Raw genomic sequence first — 19,388 nt, 5'->3', positions numbered from 1 at the left:
ACTTACAAAGGAGTCGCTCACCACTAGCACCACGTTAGGCGCATCGGGCCGCTCCTGAGCAGCTCCCCGCCCCTCCCCGCTAGTCCCGGGAGCTGGTGCTGCCAGCGCCGAGGCTGCGACCACCGACACGCACAGCAGCAGCATCGCAGAGAGAAGTTGGGAGCCCAGCCCCCGGGCGCCGGGCCCACTTCCTCCCGCAGGGAAGAGGTGGGCGGGGATCGCAGTTTGGTTTCCTCCCTGCGCTGCATCCGCAGAACTACGACTCCCATCGGGGCCAGAGTGAGCACATGCGCACAGGTGGACTTCTCCGCCCTGCCTCCTGTTAAGACCTTTTAATCGAATACCGAGCAAACTAAGCAAGTCACTTCCAGTCACGTGAGCCATGCCTGGGGAAATGCGCATGCGCTCGGACTCCAGCCTAGTTTGTAGGAGGAGCAGCTGACTCAGGTGGGTTCGGGTCGCTGTCGCTTTGGCAGAAGTTGGGTTTGGTGGGCGGTGGAAATGGTTGAAATGAAAACGTAGAGAGAGCAAGGGTCAGGGGCCGAGGGTGCTCGTTTTGCGCTGAACAAGCGTGGCTGAGTTGTCAGCGGCACCGTGAAGCGGAGGTGATGAGGTGGCGGCGTGTCTGTCACTTAGGTTGGCTCGGCGGCTCTTTGGGGGGCCTCGGACTGGACCGCTGCAGGTGCGATCTGGTACCGTGGGGCCCTCGAGTCCATTCCCCCAGGGAAATCTGCAGGCGGCCTCATAGTACCCCTGCCTCCGCCGGTGCAGCTGGGATTTACTGAACTCGGGCGGGTGAGGAGCGGGGCCTGGGACGGGGAAAAGCGTCGGTGCGCCTCGCTTTCCAGGTGCAAAGGAGAGAAGCGAGCGGCTGTCTCGTGGCGGAAGAAGTGTGGTTCTGTGTGACGGGAGCGATTCACTGACGTAGGTTCGGAACCCCTTGTTTTGCTGCAGAAGAATCACAGATCCTTCTTGACTGTTGAAGTCCTTTGGGAAAATCTGGAAGAAACGGATTTCTGTCCCAGAGCCAAGTCCCTGATTTCATTGTCATAGTTTCAGGTATATAATTTGTACTTCATGTTAATCGCATCAGTATGACAGGGAAAGGAGGAGTTGCAGTACTTAGTTAACGTAAAACCAACTCTTAATACTAACATCTGTTTTTGCACAAAATAATGTAGTAAGGGACAGACCTTATTTAATACATAACACTTATTCCGTTCTGAGGATTATACTAAACGTTTATTGAGCACTTACTGTGTGGCAAGTCCTTTTACAAGGAATATTTCCCATCATCCTCACTTTCACCATTTTGCAGATGGGAAAACAGGCTTGGCAAGGTATCTTCCCCCTCCCCCCCATTTTCTTCCCTTGACAATGTCAGTGGGGCAAGGGTTGAATTGGACTGTAGTTAGATGAGTGTTTTCCGTCCCCAGACACATACCCTGGAAGACTCTAAGAGGCTTCTAGTCTAACTTCTCATCTGCCATTCAATTTGTCCTACATTGTTACTGCCAGTGGGTTGTCCAGTCTGTGCTTTTTCATTCCCAGTGCTGGGAAACACTTCCTATGAGCAGCCATTCCACATTTGTACTGGTCTGATTTTTAAAAGTTCTTATTTTGAGCTGAAGTCAGCCTTTCTCTACTTTTAACCATACATTCATCCATTTCTCTTCACTTTACATGAATAATCTCTCCTTTTAAACTACCCTTCTCACCTTTTCCCCCACCTGTTCCTCCCACTCCCAAAACCTTCCCCAGTTCCTTCAACTAGTTATTATAATTTCAGGTTTCTTCATTATTTTCATCACTCTCTTCTGCACACAGAGCATTTTTGCTAATCGTAACTTACTCTATCAGAAAAGGAACTTTTGAGATGTGAGTGTGCATCTCTGTGTGTTTACATGTATGTATCTGTGTGTTTCAATGAGGGTAGGGGCTGTATTATATGTCTAAGTCATCAGTTTAAGTTGGGGAGGGAGGGAATGTCTGCCCTGGAACCATATAAGGCCCAGGAAATCATTTGGTCTGGCCTTGCCAAGGCATTAGGGGTAAGTTAATTAAATGTTTGACCAAATATAGCAGGCTAATTTTTAAAAAAATATATTTTTATTGATTTCAGAGAGGAAGGGAGAGGGAGAGAGATAGAAGCATCAGTATTAAGAGAGAATCATCATCATCTGCCTCCTGCACACTCCCTACTGGGCACCAAGCCCACAACCCGGGCATGTGCCCTGACTGGGAATTGAATCATAACCCCCTGGTTCATAAGTCGTTGCTCAACCACCAAGCGTCACAGGCTGGGCATCAGGCTAATTTTTTAGTTGATAATTTTGTCTGGCTTGTGAATAATGTTATAATTATCCAAATAGCCCTTAACAGAGAAAAAGGTTCTCCACCACTGATTTAGAGGGTGGCAGTAGAGAAGGAGTACAGGCATTATATATGTTGTGTTCAGGCACTTATCAGGTAACTGATGTAATCCTTACTTTACCAATGAGGACCTAGGCATAGAGTTATGACATAAGATGCCCAGGGTCTAATGCACTTGAACCCAGATCCATCTGGTTCCTAGGCCCCTTCTCAACCAGGGTATGACGTGCTTTGGTGGGTGGATATGGCAGAATGAAGGGACTGAAAAATCGGGTATTTTGTAAGAACAGAGCTGAAGTGACTGAGTAATAAAATAGGTTGGATGAGAACAATAAAGTGTTGCTGGAAGAGGGCTTAAAGAAGTTAGTGATGTGAAGAGTCAAGTTTTAACATTTATTTTACCTTCCCACCCCTTGTTTTAATGTTTACTTTCCTGAACATTGTTGGGATCACAAATTTTTGTTTTCTTTGCAGTAGGATGCTTTTCTGTGGAACTAATCATTCAATTTAAGTATATTGATAGTATGTTTAGTCCAGAAACTCACTTTGTTCATCCCCACCTGCTTCATCTAAATTTTGTTCATTTCCTAGTTTTCAAGTAGCATTTTTTTTTTTTTTAAACAACTCTGTTCAGCCCTAGCTGGTTTGGCTCAGTTGATAGAGTGTCGGCCTGTGGACTGAGGGGTCCTGGGTTTGATTCCAGTCAAGGGCATATGCCTGGTTGGAGCTTGATTCCCAGTAGGGGGCATGCAGGAGGCGGCCAATCAGTGATTTTCTCTCATCATTGATGTTTCTCTCTCTCTCTCTTTCTCTCTCTTTTTCTCTCTCTCTCCCCCCTCTCTCCCTTCCTCTCTGAAACTAATAAAAAAAATATTTTTCAAAACCACTCTCTCCATGAAGCATTTTGTTTGACAAAATTTATTCCAGGGATGCCATAAAAAATACATAGAATTTATAGTCATGTAGAAATTGTGTCAATATTTTAGATGGCTATTTAGATGGATTTTTAATCTTAAAAAAAGTGATCTCTATTTTCATTAACTTATGAACTACAGTAATCTAATTGCATGATGTGGGCATCATTTAAAAATATTTAAAATCTTTATATGGCTTAGAACAGGGATCACTTTGGTGTAGTTGGAGGCTGCAAGTTGGGTGTAACTATAGTAAGTGCCCTGAATTGTCCTAGATTCAAAACAAAGTAGTGCAGAAAGACAATTTTCTCTTTTGGCTCAGTTTTTATATTGAAGTTAGTGTATTTTGTGTTCCTGGAATATTTTTTCAGAACTCCATTGTTTATGGAAGTTCCTTTTACCTCCTGAGGCTATGGGAATATGGTTTAGACCGCGGGCCAGATCCGGCCAGTTTGAAATGAATAAAACTGAAAAAAAAAAAAAAAGACCATACCCTTTTATGTACTGATGTTTACTTTGAATTTATATTAGTTCACACAAACACTCCATCCATGCTTTTGTTAAAGTTGGAGATTAAGATTAGTGTCTCTTTGGGAAAAAAAGGAGGAAAAATTGTACATAATTATTTCTTACGTTTTAAGTTATTTATGAAAATTGAGCTTGAATCTAATATATTTTTAAAAGTTCAGGTTTTGGGTGTGTCTTCCTTTTTATGTGCCTAACTGTTTCATATTTTACTAAGTTAGATGGATAACGGTTAAGGAACAATCTGAAATTCAATGCAGAAGAAGGTAGAGCTAGTGATAATAGGTTAAAGGTAAGTGCTTAGAATGCTCAATAATAGGTAATTGGAGTCTACATTTACTAAACGATTGTTTTTACCAATTCCTTCTATAAGAAAAGTCATCACAAAATACATTTAGACTTTTATTACATTTAAAGGTATCAGTTTTGCTTTTCTATAATTACTTTCATTGTCATTATTGTTACTATTATTTATAAATGTTATTATTTTTGCTTTGTGGAATCTTTGTAGCTGCATAACTGAATATAGCTTAAGGTTCCATAGCTTTAAGTCGTGTGTATAGGATATATTATTCCATCTATTTATATTTATTAGTTTTGAGGTTTATCATTGTCTCTTTGGCATGGTTGTCACTTTCTAACTTTTTGAAAATGAAGTTGTTGCTACTTTTTATGCTTGGTATGTTGAGTTAAAACCTTTTCAGTTGGTAGTAGAAAACTTTTATTGAGTGAAAATGTGCAAAATGAATATTCTTATTTTTAAAAAGTCAGTTGAAATTGAGGAGAAAAAAGTAGAAGGAGAGGTATAAGGGAAAGTGTGTGGGGCTGAGGAAGAAGATTAGACACTTGTAAGAGAGCTAGATTTTTCTTTAAAGTGTTGGAAATGCCCAGAATGGAGGTAAGTATCCCAAATAGAGGAGTATCGGATTACCTGGAATTCTTTTGGGTAGTAGGTTTTTACTTTGTGACAGGAAATGGGTTTGATGGTACTAGTAGGTGGTTGGTGCCCAGTAAAGCTTTGTTTGGAAAATGAGTGAATGAGCCTCTCCCTTCTCCACCCCACTTCCCCAAAAGAGGAAGATGTTTTCAGGGCTAGAAAGTAGCAGATTTTTTTTTTTTTGTCTTTAAAAAAGTTACTTAAACCCCCGAAACATACATATAGATGTATATTTATTTATTTATTTATTTATTTATTTAAGGTGATGAGAGGGCCTCATTGCTAGCATATTATGCTAAATGCCAAATCAATGAAGAAGGAATAGGAAGAGAAAAAGCAGGATTCCACTAAAGCAAGAATAATTTTATTTACATAAGTAATTGTAGCTACAGATTGAGACATATAGGGATATGGAAGGGTATTGAACGTTAGTATTGGTTACCAAGAGAAGGATGGAGTTTGTCTCTAGTGGTCTTGAAAAATAGCCTACTTAGAAAGAAGCATTTAACAGCTCTGTGTTTGCTGCTATATTTAAGTCTAAACTTGTCTGACTATGAAGGTCTTCTGTAATCTGGTGCTCTACTTTATCCACTCTCAAGTCCTGTCTTCTCCATCTGGTAGCTGTTAATTACTTCACACCATATTTTTCTTTGAATTCCTGTTGCACTTGCAGTCATTATTCCTAGTTTAGCATTTGATTCACTAATGACTCACATGCTTTAGGTCTTTCTCTTGGTTTAGAGAGGCCTTCTTTGCTATTTCTTTTATGTCATATGCTATGTTTACCTTGGGAGTGTTGGTGCTGGTTGGTTCTACTTTGTTCAATGTTGGGTGATAGAAAAGATGATGATATTTATCCTGGAAAAGTTGTATTCTTCTGTTTGTTTTTGCTTGGCCTTATCTTGAAACTGTTTTTGTCCTTTTTTAATTTGAAGTTTTTGTTATTGGATGTCTTTTTATTAGTTTAGATTAGATGTTATCATAATTGATGTTCTTTTCTTTTTAGTCTGTAGGTTTACCCACCAAAGATAACTTTGGCATGAAAAAACTTATTGTAAAATCAGCATTGAAATTTGTTGCCTGCTCCAATCAAGATTTGTAACTACAGGAAAAATCCTTCCAAAGTTTCCAGCTATAAATTTATACCAAGATAATTGCAAGTAAGAGGGCAGTTTCTAAAATAATGGGGTATGAAATATGTTGCTTTATTTACATAATTATTGTAATTAGGTGAAAAGTCACTTTTATGTCAATTAAGGGACTTTGGTTCTGGCTGTAGATAAATTGATTTTATGATATCTTAACTTTTATATTATTTTTAATGTAACATTCTTAAGTCAAAGGATTTTTTAAAATTCTATAACTTCTTTGATCTTGTGCTTCTACCTCAGCCTCTTTTGGATATAAAGGACTGTTGGTGTACCATGTCATCAAGCCATCTTCCTGATTCATTTTGCTGCCTTGAACATCTTGAGTCTATAATGACTTAACATTTATGCAGCTTTGTTTTACCTTCCTGATGATATTAGAGTTCAGTGGAGTTGGCAAAAATATAAATGTTTCTTTTTTTCAACATCAAATTGTAATTAAATTTGCCCTGTTTACTGGTAAATCAGAATAAGTTGTGAAATCTCAGATATGTTAGTTTACTTAAAATTAAGCACTGTATCTTAAATGAAAAAATTAAATGAAGAAATACTTTGTCTACCAATTGATATCTTTTTATGACTGAAGTTCATGTACTTGCATATTCATCACCTTCATTTAAGTGTAAACATTGCATTTACTTCTTTTCAAAGATTACTGTATTACAAAGAATACTATATTAATATAATCCTAAGTAACCCTTATTATGAAGAAAGTTAATATCCTGATTTATATATTAAAGAGACTTAGCTTAAAACAGAATGCTCTCTTAAACTCTTATATCAGAGTGACTGAAATTTGTGTTAGTGTTCATACTCTATGACTTGGGCTTATTCTACTAATTCTTGCTTAGTGTAGAATTTAATTGAAATTGGTATGTGTTTTGGGTCCTGGTCTATAGGATAATCTGTGTTTTAGCCTACTATGTGGAGAGTGAGTATAATTAAAATGCAACTGAGCTTCAACAAATATTTATTAATATGTACACTTTGTCAAACATCCCTGCCTATGTGAAAATTATGTTCTGAGGGGGTTGGGAAACAGATAATAAATAATATAATTAAGTAAAATATATAGTGTATAAAATATAAGTATATAAGATGATGATAAATGCTTTGAAGAAAAATAAATGCATTGTTAGAGAGAAGGTTAAGGGAATATTGGGTGGTTGTGAGTGGGATAAGGCAGGGTTGACATTTTAAATAGGATGGCCAGTGAAGGTTTCACCGAGGAAGTGATATTTGAGTGAAAATCTGAAAGGTGTGGGAATAAGCTGTGTGTATATGAAAGGGGGAAAGTGTTCCTGGTAGAAGGAATCTCATGTGCCTTTTTCAGATGGTTAAGTTTGCTGGAGCTGTGATAGGCAGGTTATCATTGTACATTCAGTCAGGCTTTTTATTTTGACAGAATGTCTAGCAAGGAAGTGAAGACTGCTCTGAAAAGTGCTAGAGATGCAATCAGAAACAAAGAATACAAAGAAGCTTTGAAACATTGTAAGGTAACTGATATTTTGTTCTTCCACAATGAAAGTGTGTTACCTCTTTTTAAGCATTATCAATTCATGATATGTGAATCATTTACTGTTTATATATAACAAAGGTAGTAAGGTTATTTAGTAGAACAGTTAGAGTGGTTATGCTAGGATAAGCTGCTCTGTAGCACTTAATTTTGTCTTTCTCTGTATTGATAACTTATCAAAGCCAAGTTCTTAAAACCCGAGTATCTCTTCGGTATCTTTTGATGTGTTTACTGTGGGACGCTACTGTATCTTACAGTTGTCATTCTTTAATAGTGTGTTGACATTTTAATTCTATTTGGTTTGTGGATTCTAAAGTGCCTTTGTATGCTGATGGGAATGTTCCAGCCCAGAAGGAGAAATTGAATGTGCAGGAGAGATAGAGGGAGTGGTAGGTGTGAAGTCCTTGGGAAGGTGAGAGAGGATGGTGTCCTGAGCTTAAGAGGAGGTCCTTTGAAACTTCTTCCATCTTCAAAGGAGGGAAAGTCAGTGCAGACCCATACGCTGTCAAGATTGGAGATTTGGGGATGGGAAGATGAGGGTGATCTCCTTTGATGACTTCTATTTTCTTAATGAAATATAAGGTGAAAGTGGAAGAGGAGTTGATAGGAGATTTGAGACAAACGAGGTATAAAGTAAATATTGTCAATAATATTGTGATCAATTTACACAGTGAGAGATGATTACTAGAATTAGGGGGGTGATTACATTGTAAGGCATAAAAATGTCAAATCAAGATATTGTACACCTAAAACTAATGTAACCAGTATAAGATTGTATACCAATTATACTTAAATAAAAATAAATTTAGAAAAAAAGAGGTATGAAGTAGTTTTTATTCATAGTGGGAAAACAAACACATCATTTAATCCTAAACGATATGGAAAACAAGTTTGTGAATTAACTAGCACTGTGGAATGGAGGCAGGCGGGATGGTTGGGTGTTAAGAACAGTCTTATTGTCTTTTTATACCCAGTATTCTTAAGGGACAAGGGGATGCATTTGGTGGAAACATCAGTATTATTTGGGCAGCTTTAAAAAAATATACCTCATATTTATGACCCCTTAAAATTACTGATCCCGTCTAACTCCCTCTCTTGCTGAGGAAACTGAAGACCCGAGGTTGAGTGACGTTTTAAAGATTGTTTAGTTAGTGGTAGATCCAGATTTTCTGACTTCAGGTAGACTGTCTTTTTTTGTTTGTCCATTACTTCCAAAATTTAATGACCTGTTCTTTTATTTTTTTAATCAGACAGTGTTAAAACAAGAGAAAAATAACTATAATGCCTGGGTATTTATTGGTGTGGCCGCAGCCGAGCTAGAACAACCTGATCAGGCCCAGGGTGCCTATAAGAAAGCAGCTGAACTAGAGCCAGACCAATTACTAGCTTGGCAGGTATGTAAAAATATTTTTCCTCATATTATAAGAAAGAGTTATTTTCTCAGTTTTAAAATTACAGATAACAGCTTTATTTAAAAAAAAAATTAAACCTCCACTTAATTCCACATGAGAAAAAAATTGAAATTTATTGGTTTTTTTAAACCTGAAGATTACTTTTCAAAATAATGGTGCCAGTGATGGTATTTTACCACTGTTTACCACAATCCAATGAATTATTTCCAAATGATGTTTTCTAAAACTAAAATAACATAGAAAATTTGCAATTCTCTATCTTTGAGTACAGGTTAAATTCTTTTTTCTTATTTAATGGTCTTTATGGTTTTTTTTCTTATTTAATGGTCTCCAAATTTTTCATATTTAATCACTTTGTTTCATATCTTAATCACAGCTTAGAAACTGTGATTAAAAGGAAGTGGTAGGCTCTGGAGTACATGAACCCATTTGTCTCAGGTTTACATGAACAAGAGCATGAATGAGGGTATCTGATGACATGTTTATACAGGTGCTTGTTTTATTATGTACTGATTGGTATAAGTATCTAATCTTTATTGAAACAAAAATGACAATTTCTACAGACTACTTGGAATTTGTATTTGTTTTACCATATAAAAGTAGTGTCATATGGTAATGTCTTAGAGGTTAAGATTGTATAATAACCATTAAAATATATTTTTTTGTTGTGAAACATTTCAAATTTCAAAAGAAAAGACAATGGTATGAGTCCTTTTATGCCCATCATCTAGCTTCAATAAAAATCCTCTGAGCCAATTTTTTAAAATCTAAACTTTCACCTACTCCCTTCTATTCCAAATTATTTGTAGGCAAATCCCAGACATATTTCATTTATTAATTATAATTATCTTTATTATGAATAACCTTTATATATTGTCACTTTAGCAAAATAAATGCAGGAACATTAGATGTTTTTGGAAGAGTAATCTCTACTACTTCCTCTTTTAGGGGTTAGCAAGCCTGTATGAGAAATGTAATCAGATAAATGCTAAGGATGACTTACCTGGTGTTTACCAAAAGCTCCTGGATCTTTATGAAAGGTAATCAATATGTGGGGAAAGGCCAGTTTCTTTAAAAGCATGAATTAGAAAAACTGATTAAAAATATATAGAAATACTCTAAACATGTACTGGGAATTGGGAAACATTTTTCTTTCAGACTGTTATAGCAGAATCTCTTGATTGTGATAAGAATAGAATAAAAATACTAATAGTAAGAGGATTAACTGATTTGGGAATTTTCATGTTATTTTCAGTCAGTGTAATCGAAGATAATGTTTCTTAAGTCTTTTCTTTTTATGAGAGTCTCATTTTATAAAATTTTACTGTAATATAAAAGCTGTAGTATGTACTGATTTAAAATAGTAACTGACAGTATTATTGGGGTATTTAATTTTGGTGTTCTAAGCCTTTGATTGTTTTTATTAATTAGATTCAAAATCTTTTTTTTTATTCTAAGTGTTGACAAACAGAAGTGGTGTGATGTCTGTAAGAAACTTGTGGATCTGAATTATCAAGAAAAGAAACACATAGAGGTTGGCTAATGATTTTCTGGGGTAGTATATTTCTTTTTAATAAAACCATTACTAGAAGAAAGCTTTCATTTAGCTTATGGGAAAATTTTAAAAATTGTTATGTAGTATGGTATTAAAATAATTTAGGGGGATAATATAAATTACAGTGATTTGAAACTGTAAATTAGAATTCAAATTAAAGGTATTATAACTTCCAAACCTTTTTGAAACTGCAGGAATTAATAAAATAAGTAAAAGCATTATCAATAGAATACAGTGGCCTATTTGTTGGGTCTCTATAGCTGATACTATAAGTTACAATGATTGGGACATGTTGTCATTATTCCTGTGTCTACTCTGGTAGCTCAGTAATATTTCTAATATGAGGACTATGTAAATTTACCCCATCAACTTATTTTTTATGGAGTTCATAATAGATGGAGTTCTGTGCTTTTGTTATTTTTATATATTAACAGATAAAAATATTTTTATTTGTAGATTTTATTTTTCTATTGACATTTTTAGTATTTAAGATAAAATAACAATTTTAAATTTCCTCAATAGGTGGCTCGAACATGGCACAAATTGATAAAGATACGGCAAGAAGCAGGTGCAGACAACCAAGAGCTTCATCAGCTATGGAGGAAAATGACTCATTTGCTGGCTGAGAGTACTGAGGATCAGAATAATGAGACACAGCAATTGGTATTGACCTGTTTATTCCCCTAAATTTAGAAAATGCAAGCATAATGATATATTTACTTACTTATTTATATTTTATTTATTTTTTTGTTAAGCCTCACCCAAGGATATTTTTTCCATTGATTTTGAGAGAGAGTGGAAGGGAGGGAGGGGAGAAGAGAAAGAGAGAGAAAGAAAGAGAGAGAGAGAGACATTAATGTGAGAAAGACACATCAATTGGTTGCCTCCTCCTGGGCCAGATATCAAACCTGTAACCCTGTTAGGTGCCCTTGACGGGAATAGAATTTGTGACCCTTGGTTGCAGGGGCTGACACTCTAACCATTGAGTACACCATCCAGGGAAAGGGTAATAGATAAATGTAGAATATAGAAAAGTACTTTATGTCAGACTAGATATTTTGTAAGTGTTTAATTTTAAATTTAGAGGCTCTTCCTGATAAAGTCAGAATTATTGGCCTACAGTCTCATATTAAGTCTGGACAGAGTGAAATTGGTATTCAGGGTATCAGAATTTTATTCCCTTATAGGAATCCAAATTAGATCAGTTATTTTTTCACTGTAAAAAAGAGACTATGAAATTGGCTTTCACAAAATTGCTATAATTTCTAAAAAGTTGTGCCTTAAAGGCATGCTATGAACTAAGAGTACTAAATCACTGAGATTTAACAATTCAAGCAGAGTATTTTATTTAGAGTATTTATAATTCCATTTTGAATACTAAATAATTGAAAATAATTTTTAAAAGACTTAAAAAATGGGTTTTGTACCATAATTGGGAATATCTCCATTCTATTATTTTATATTTGTAAGTTTAAAAATAAACATAGTTTCTTATAGTATGTAGCCACTCAGTGTACACTTTTTAAATTGGATTGAAATTTTAAATGTAAGCAATGATGGGCTCTGTATAGGATGGGAAGCTCATTTCTTTGTAAATTGTTTCTTTGTTTGCTCATTAATTTGTTCTTTTATTCAAAAAATGTTTATCAAGTAAAAAACAAACAAACACAGAAAACAAAACAAAACAAAATGTTTCTCAAGAGCCTACTGTGTCAGGTGGGTATCCTAAGAGCTGGGGATAAGAATGTGAGAATAAGTTTTGCAGTTGTTTGTGTGTTGGTTTATCTGTGTATAGATTTAGTTGTGGAAAAAATTGAGCAGTGAATAAATTAGGTGATTTACCAACTCCTCTTAAATTATATCTTCATATTATGACATCATTATTTTCCTTGAAATAGTATAGGTTACCGGAAAATCAAACATGTACCAAATAAGTAAAATGTTTTTGTGAATTGTTTATACTATATCTCTTTAAGAAAGAGAATTATACTTATCCTAAAAATTGGCTTCTAACTATTAAAAATACAATAATAGGGTGTTTGAGGGTTATTTTTAACTTGAATGCTAATGATAACTGCTTTATTTAAGTGTGTTCAGAAACAAGTGTATCATCTAGTTTCCATGTGGATTATTTACATTACTTTTTAAATTTTATAAACCCTTGTGCTTGACTAAGTTAGCAGTAAAATTTTATTTTATTTATATGGACTTTATACCATGCTTTATAAAGAAAATTTTAGAAAGTAAACTGTATTATGAGTTTTCATTATAGAGGCATAGGAAATATTTTTAAAACTGTAGAACTTATATAACCAAATGAATGGCATGTTTTAAAGTGCTTGCCTTGGATTCTCGTATTGCTCTTTTGGCTCAAAACATTTAGGATTCTTCTTTTGGAATTTTTTCAAAGTCAGTTAATGATACTGTATAAAAAATATTTTATTATTGTATAGTCAGTCATATTTTTGGTATTCTTTTACCAAAAGTATAACTTAACTTCATAAAACATATTTTAAGATTAAAAATTTGCTTCCATTAAAGATGTTCTAAAGAACATGCTGGTGATTTCAGAAGAGATGTTTTAAAAATAATCTGAGCAGTAGCAGTTACATTATCCTATAAGGCTCTACTTCTCTGGTTGACTAGTTTGTAGGGAACAGCAAACTTATAAGAATGTTTCGTTAAATTAATGTTGCCAATTTATAGTTATTTCATATTAGTTCAGTGCAGTCCACTGGCTAGTGGAGTTAGATTGTATTTCAAAACTTATAAATACATGTTTTTCCTCATTGAAATGATCAGGGCCATACCATAAAATGCATTTGCAGTTAATTGAGTGTATAGCTTGTGTGAGTCTTATAAGTTCAACTGTTTTACATTGTCATTTAAATATGCTACAGATAATAGTTTTTCTGTTTATTTGTTTCAGCTTTTAACTGCTTTTGAGAATGCACTGGATTTATCAGAAAAGATTCCTAGTGAAGATCATCAAGTACTTTATAGACATTTCATTCAGTGTTTATCCAAAGTAAGTTGATTTTTAAAATCTCTAATGTGAGTTTTCTATTCTAAATAGGAAAGTGTCCAGAAGTATATTTTATTGCTACTTAGTTAATTTTACTTTTATATTTTCAAGTTTCCTCATGAGACTGCTAGGTTGAAGAAGGCCTGCGAAGGAATGATAAACATCTACCCCACTGTGCAATATCCATTAGAAGTGCTTTGTTTGCATTTAATTGAATCAGGTAATTTCTTCTTTATTATAGTGTGTGTCCTAGAGGTGTGTGAATGTGTTGAGTTATGTTACTATGGATGTTACTAAAATTGTTTTAGTGCCTACCAGGTATAAGGTATTATTTCAATATTTCTGGACATAAATAGAAGTACAATGTAATCTTTGTGCACATGGAAAGACTGATACATATAAGAAAGTGTAGTGATTCATAGGAATTATGAGTTGTTGATCAGTGAAGTATTTTTGAAGGTGGGGATTGAAGAAGGTCTTGAATTTTCAATAGGAAGTAGATAAACAGGAGGAGGTAAAATGTACTCCTGCTAGTTAGAGGGCAGAAAAGAGGAGAGGCCAGGAAGGAAGGTTGGGAACCTGCAAAACAACACAGAAGGCAACCAAAGAGCATTTCTCCAGAAAGGAGATTTGCAACTGATGATTAGGAAGCACTGTCTTTTAAAATCTGAGTTATTGAATGGAACTTAGATTACAGTAATGGAATAAAACTAGGAAGAAGTGGTTAGCAGGTATAAAAAGAAGCAACCCAGGGACTTGACTGCTGCATTTAAGGGGAGGAAGTGGAAGCATGTAAAGCACGGGTGGGCAACCTTTTTGACTCGAGCGCCACAGTGGGTTCTTAAACCGGACCGGAGGCCGGAACCAAAGCACGGATGGAGTGTTTGTGTGAACTAATATAAATTCAAAGTAAACATCATTACATAAAAGGGTGCGGTCTTTTTTTTTTTTTTTTAGTTTTATTCATTTCAAGCCGCGGGCCGTAGTTTGCCCAGGGCTGATGTAAAGGGAAGGGAAGCTTTTAGAGGGGGAGGAGAAGGGTAGCAGTAGTGTCACCTGGCAGGAGGGTTTTTAGAAAGGGCTAGTTAACATGAACAATGAACTGAGGTCAAGAAAGTAGAGGCATGCTGAGACTGTCAGTACAAAGAGTATGATTGTGTGTGCGTATTTCGCTAATAGGAAGCTTAGTTCCAAAATTACCCTGTTTCTTCAAATTTTTACAGGAGTCCCAAGGTATTTCCAATATAAGTGGACTGATTTTCTTTATTGTGTTGGCTCTGGTACCCATCCCTATCCCTTTTCTACTGTAAAAATTGCTGCTAAGAAAATAATGGCTATTTGGGTGGTGGACACATGGTGCAATAGACGGATCTTGTAACATAGAAACCCACACCTGAAATCTATATGGTCATGTTGACCAATGTGACCCTAATAAATTTAATTAAAAAAGAGAAATTGATGGCGAATATTCACTCTTTTCTCTCTATGCCTGCTCAGCTATTAGTGGTTTGTACCTTTTCTTCATTCTTGACCTTTTCTTCATATGTCAGTGGCACAAGAGGATACTCTGAAATTTCTTCCAGAATTGAATGCTTTCTCAATAAGCACATTTATGCCTGTAATGTTGATTTGTTAAGTAAATACATATATTCCAAAATCCAACAAAAATATAGAAGAAATAAGATCAACAAATATTCTGTAGACTTTTGCACCTAAATTCAGTATTTGACAAAGTTCTCTAATAAAGAGATAGCAAAGGGATTATGCTGACTGATAAGAGAGTTAGAGAGTGTGTTGATTTATGTGAAAAAAAATTCTTAAAGAGGGTTTGGGATGGGTATTTTGCAGAATTGAAGGAGAGTTCTGTATCCTGGCAAAGGGGAAGTGGGTTGGGTGGATATTTACACATATGGTACACCAAGGTAAAGTGCTTTTCCTGCTCAATATTTGGTTGTAAGAATCTGTGGAATGTAGCAGTGTAGGCTAAGTTCGTTCTAATGTAAATCAGTATTCTGGAGTGGAAGTTTAATAGTTAATGCAGGAGAGTAGGAAACTGCTTAATGTTTCCTTTTTTCTTTTTATTGCAAACTTTTAATACAAACTTTCTGTGTATTAAGAACTTCTGAAAATCTCCAAGGTCTCTATCCTTCTCCAGAGTACTTTAGTATCTGTGGAATTTGCTACTTGATAGCAGCAGTGACTCACTGACTTCTCTTCTACTGGGGACAAATATATTTCATTCTTATTTGTCCTCCTTTGCATGTGGAAACTTGAAGATTGATTTTCAAAATGACTCAGTTAATAAAGCTTCACAAAACAAATAGTGAATGGCTTTCACAGTAGTCATCTGATGAATGTTATTTCATGCTAAATGACCTTTTTGATTTATTTTATTTTGCTTTATTGCTGAAATGGGGGAGGATAAGAAAGCTTGGTTCTTTAGTCTGAAGAGCTTAAGATTTTGTGTTCTAGAAATATTAGAAAATCCAGGTGAAAATAAAGAAATGAATACATGCTAGTTTTCCCCCTCTAATTAGGTTTATTTAAAATAAAAATTCTATAGTAGTGATCAATTTCTTTGGGGTGTGAGAAATGAATTCGTTATTTTTAAAAGCTCACTTTTTTTGTAGTAAACTTTAGGAAAAAGAATTTTCATAGGTATTACTTAGTATCTACCTTGAAACTCTTCAGAATACCTTTATCCTTGGAGATTTAGTATTCATCAGCCCCAAGTCTGGCTTGTCTTGTTGAGAAATAAATATAGCCGAAACCGGTTTGGCTCAGTGGATAGAGCGTCGGCTTGTGGACTGAAAGGTCCCAGGTTCGATTCCGGTCAAGGGCATGTACCTGGGTTGTGGGCACATCCCCAGTAGGAGATGTGCAGGAGGCAGCTGATCGATGTTTCTCTCTCATCGATATTTCTAACTCTCTATCTCTCTCCCTTCCTCTCTGTAAAAAATCAATAAAATATATTTAAAAAAAAAAGAAATAAATATAAACTTGTCAGTCTGTTTTAAAGCCATTAAATCTAGAATCTTGGAATCTTTTAAATGTTAAAAAGAGCAGATAAGTTAAATAAATGATGTCTTATCAGTTGTCATCCTCTACATTTATTTAGCTAGTATTTTCAACAGGAAGTAATATGGAGAAGAGGAGGATTAAGGGTTGAAGCTGGAATATTCCTTATCTCTTTTTTAGTTCAATTTAATTTCACTTTCTTAAATTTATAGAAAGTAAAATGAATTTTTTAAATATACAGTTTGATTCCTTGTCTCTCTACACAAGATCAGTTGTGTTATTGCTGCCGATGGTTTTTGGGAACACTATAAAGAATTCCTCTAAGTGCCATCTGGTCATATGTAAGAATATCTTACACGGGGCTAAACATGAATGTAATCCTTCCAAATCTCTTTTTGTTTCTATAATTGTACTCCCAGATATTAACAAAAGGGGACATGGTAGGAAAGTCTGCCTTGTTTTAAAAGTTTTTGTGTTCCTCCTAGGCTTTTGGAAACTATTTTCAAGTACCTATCTACACTTTGCTTACCTGTGTGCATTTTGTGCGTGCACGCACAGTTTTGGTACCTTAAATATGGATGAACTTGGAAAGATGCACTTTTTATCCCAGGGTTTTTTCCAATAAGAACAGTTAGTTTAGCCAAGATATTAATAGTCTGTCATGAAGTATGTTTTTGTGGAGTAAGAGAGTTTTGACTCGGGTGAAATTTTAATAGCCATTTCGTTTTCTTTTTTAAGACAGCTTTTGAGATTTAAGTTAGGTAGGTTTTGGTGCTTACAAATTTGGTGTATGTATACTACTAACTTTTTCTTTTAACACCAGGAAGTCTTACTGAAGAGGGACAGCAGTATTGTTGTAGACTCGTGGAAATGGATTCAAAAAGTGGTCCAGGGCTCATTGGTGTAGGCATTAAAGCATTACAGGACAAAAAGTATGAAGATGCTGATAGGAACTTAAGAGAAGGTAAGTATACAGTGGGTAGCTTGTAACATGAGATACTAGTCAGTAGGTATTTATCTTTGGCCCTTTCTTTAAGGAATGTATATTTAAGATAGGAATGAAAAACAATGAGCTTACATACTGGGGAGTATGCTTAAGTTTGAATTCCAATTCTGCCACTTACTAATTTCAAGACCTGGGGAACTTAATTAAACTCTCTGTGTCTCAGTGTCTTCATTTATAATAATATCTCCAGCCTTACATTCAAATTGAGATCTGAATGACACATGTAAGCCTGGCATTGGAAGGAGCATTTCAGGTCAAGAAATGAAATACCCTGAGGGAGAGGAGAGCTGGGCTTCAGGAAACTGCTTGTGGTTTGGCCAGGTTTGCGAACGAAGTATGGGAGCAGGAAGGGGCAAGAATTGAGGCTGAAGAGGGGCTTACAAACCTTGTTAAGCACCCTAGGGCAGTAGGGAACCAGTGGAAGGTTTTAAGCAGAGGAATTTCATAATGACATTTGTATTTTTAGAAATATTCTCACCATCGTGTAGAGGATGCAGTGATCTGGGATAAAGATGATGGAGGTGTGATTAGTCCGGTGGTAGAGAAATGGATAGGTGCCTGGAAGCAGTGTGGCTTTGTGACTATTAGATGTGAGAGATACGGGAGAGGTAGGGTGGGGGTCTGATTTGTTTTTTGTTTTGTTTTATTATTTATTGTTAATCCTCACTCCTGAATATTTTTCCATTGATTTTTAGAGAGAGTGAAAGAGGGAGGGAGTGGGGGAGAGAGAGAAATAGAAACATTGATGTAACAGGGACACATCGATTTGTTGCCTCCCGCACAGTCCCAGACCAAAGCAAGGGGAGGAACCTGCAACCCAGGTATGTGCCCTTGACTGGGAATAGAACCCGAGACCTTTCAGTGCGTGAGGCATTGCTCTACCCTTGAGCAACATCAGACAAGGCGGGAGGAGTCTGATTTGTTGAGTAGATGGTGGTGCCATTCATCTCAGTAGTTACGGCAACCTTGGATTTTGCGCTTGCTTTTATCCTTTTAGGGTTAAAAGAAAGCCCTCTCTGCACAACTGGATGGTATCATCTGGCAGAAGCCCAAGTCAAAATGCATAGACCAATGGAAGCTGTCCTTTCATGCAATCAAGGTATTCTTGACATGTTTAAGTGTGGCCACCCTGTTTCTTTTCATCTTAAAGGAGAAAGATAGTGGTTTTAAAAAAACAGGTATAGCCTGGTGTGTCCTAGGGCCTTCACTAGTTCTTGATTCCTCTGATGTAGATAAGGAAAGGCACCTTGGAGCCTATTTGAATGGCATGGGGTAGAAAATCACAAAAAGTGATTCACTGCTCTGATACAGCTGGAGGCCCAGCCTCTGTAGTTGAGAAACAATTCACCCTGGTCCATTCTAATTCAGCCTGTTTTCCTTCCAGTATCCTTGATTTGCTTCTTATAGATGCATTGGCTAAGTGCTAACCTTTGGTATGTAGCAGATAGGGATAGCCATTGTTGTGTTTCAGGATGTTCAGTTTTATCATGTTATGTGAAGATAAAGGTTTTAAATTTAGATCTGTTCTAAATTCAAATATTTTTATATGGAGATCAGGGAAGAATTTATACTTACTGTATTTGCCGGCATATAAGACGACTGGGCGTATAAGACGACCCCCTAACATTTCCACTCAAAATACAGAGTTTGTTATATACTCGCCGTATAAGACTACCCCCTCTTCCGCACACCTTCCACACACCAAATAAAAGGTAAAACAATATCAGATTTGATTTTAACATTTTAATTTATATTCAAATGCTTATGACATGCAGGAAAATTGTCACAAGGCTGTATGTAATCAAACATATACATAAAACAGTGCAAGTTTATTACCGGTAAACATACCGGTAATTCACTAAAGAAAACACACTCTATAGACTGGTACCGTAGATGCTTCTCAGGAACACAGGCAAGCAGCCCACAACCTAGAGGGACTGTCAATGATAGAAGAAAGAT

The 19,388-nt window shown here is 35.9% G+C and overlaps 2 protein-coding genes across 6 annotated transcripts in view; one reads left to right on the top strand and one right to left on the bottom strand.

Annotated features, from left to right (window-relative positions):
- The window catches only part of ARSK (arylsulfatase family member K), a 24,991-nt gene extending 24,561 nt beyond the window's left edge, over positions 1-430 (bottom strand). Inside the window, exon 1 of one of the 2 annotated variants that reach the window (XM_006775541.2) lies at positions 22-430. In XM_006775541.2, coding sequence (XP_006775604.2) covers positions 22-402 — 381 coding nt within the window. In that variant the 5' untranslated portion in view covers positions 403-430. Of the gene's footprint in view, positions 1-6 lie in introns of both variants that reach the window. The other variant, XM_006775542.2, reaches the window with a different exon arrangement.
- TTC37 (tetratricopeptide repeat domain 37) overlaps positions 375-19,388 on the top strand; it is a 73,359-nt gene continuing 54,345 nt past the window's right edge. For 2 of the 4 annotated variants that reach the window (XM_006775539.2, XM_015571633.1), the window contains exons 1-13: positions 396-447; positions 955-1,059; positions 4,034-4,104; positions 5,756-5,909; positions 7,303-7,393; positions 8,664-8,807; positions 9,774-9,865; positions 10,284-10,359; positions 10,903-11,043; positions 13,310-13,408; positions 13,517-13,625; positions 17,247-17,387; positions 18,427-18,528. In XM_006775539.2, the coding sequence (XP_006775602.1) occupies positions 7,304-7,393; positions 8,664-8,807; positions 9,774-9,865; positions 10,284-10,359; positions 10,903-11,043; positions 13,310-13,408; positions 13,517-13,625; positions 17,247-17,387; positions 18,427-18,528 (994 nt within the window). In that variant the 5' untranslated portion in view covers positions 396-447; positions 955-1,059; positions 4,034-4,104; positions 5,756-5,909; position 7,303. Of the gene's footprint in view, positions 448-954; positions 1,060-4,033; positions 4,105-5,011; positions 5,126-5,755; positions 5,910-7,302; positions 7,394-8,663; positions 8,808-9,773; positions 9,866-10,283; positions 10,360-10,902; positions 11,044-13,309; positions 13,409-13,516; positions 13,626-17,246; positions 17,388-18,426; positions 18,529-19,388 lie in introns of all 4 variants that reach the window. The other 2 variants (XM_015571632.1, XM_006775540.2) reach the window with 2 other exon arrangements.

This window comes from Myotis davidii, unplaced genomic scaffold (genome assembly GCF_000327345.1).
Source record: "Myotis davidii unplaced genomic scaffold, ASM32734v1 scaffold44, whole genome shotgun sequence".
Lineage (NCBI taxonomy): Eukaryota > Metazoa > Chordata > Mammalia > Chiroptera > Vespertilionidae > Myotis > Myotis davidii.
The sequence above is the reverse complement of the archived record's forward strand: the minus strand, read 5'-3'. Positions and strand labels throughout refer to the sequence as shown.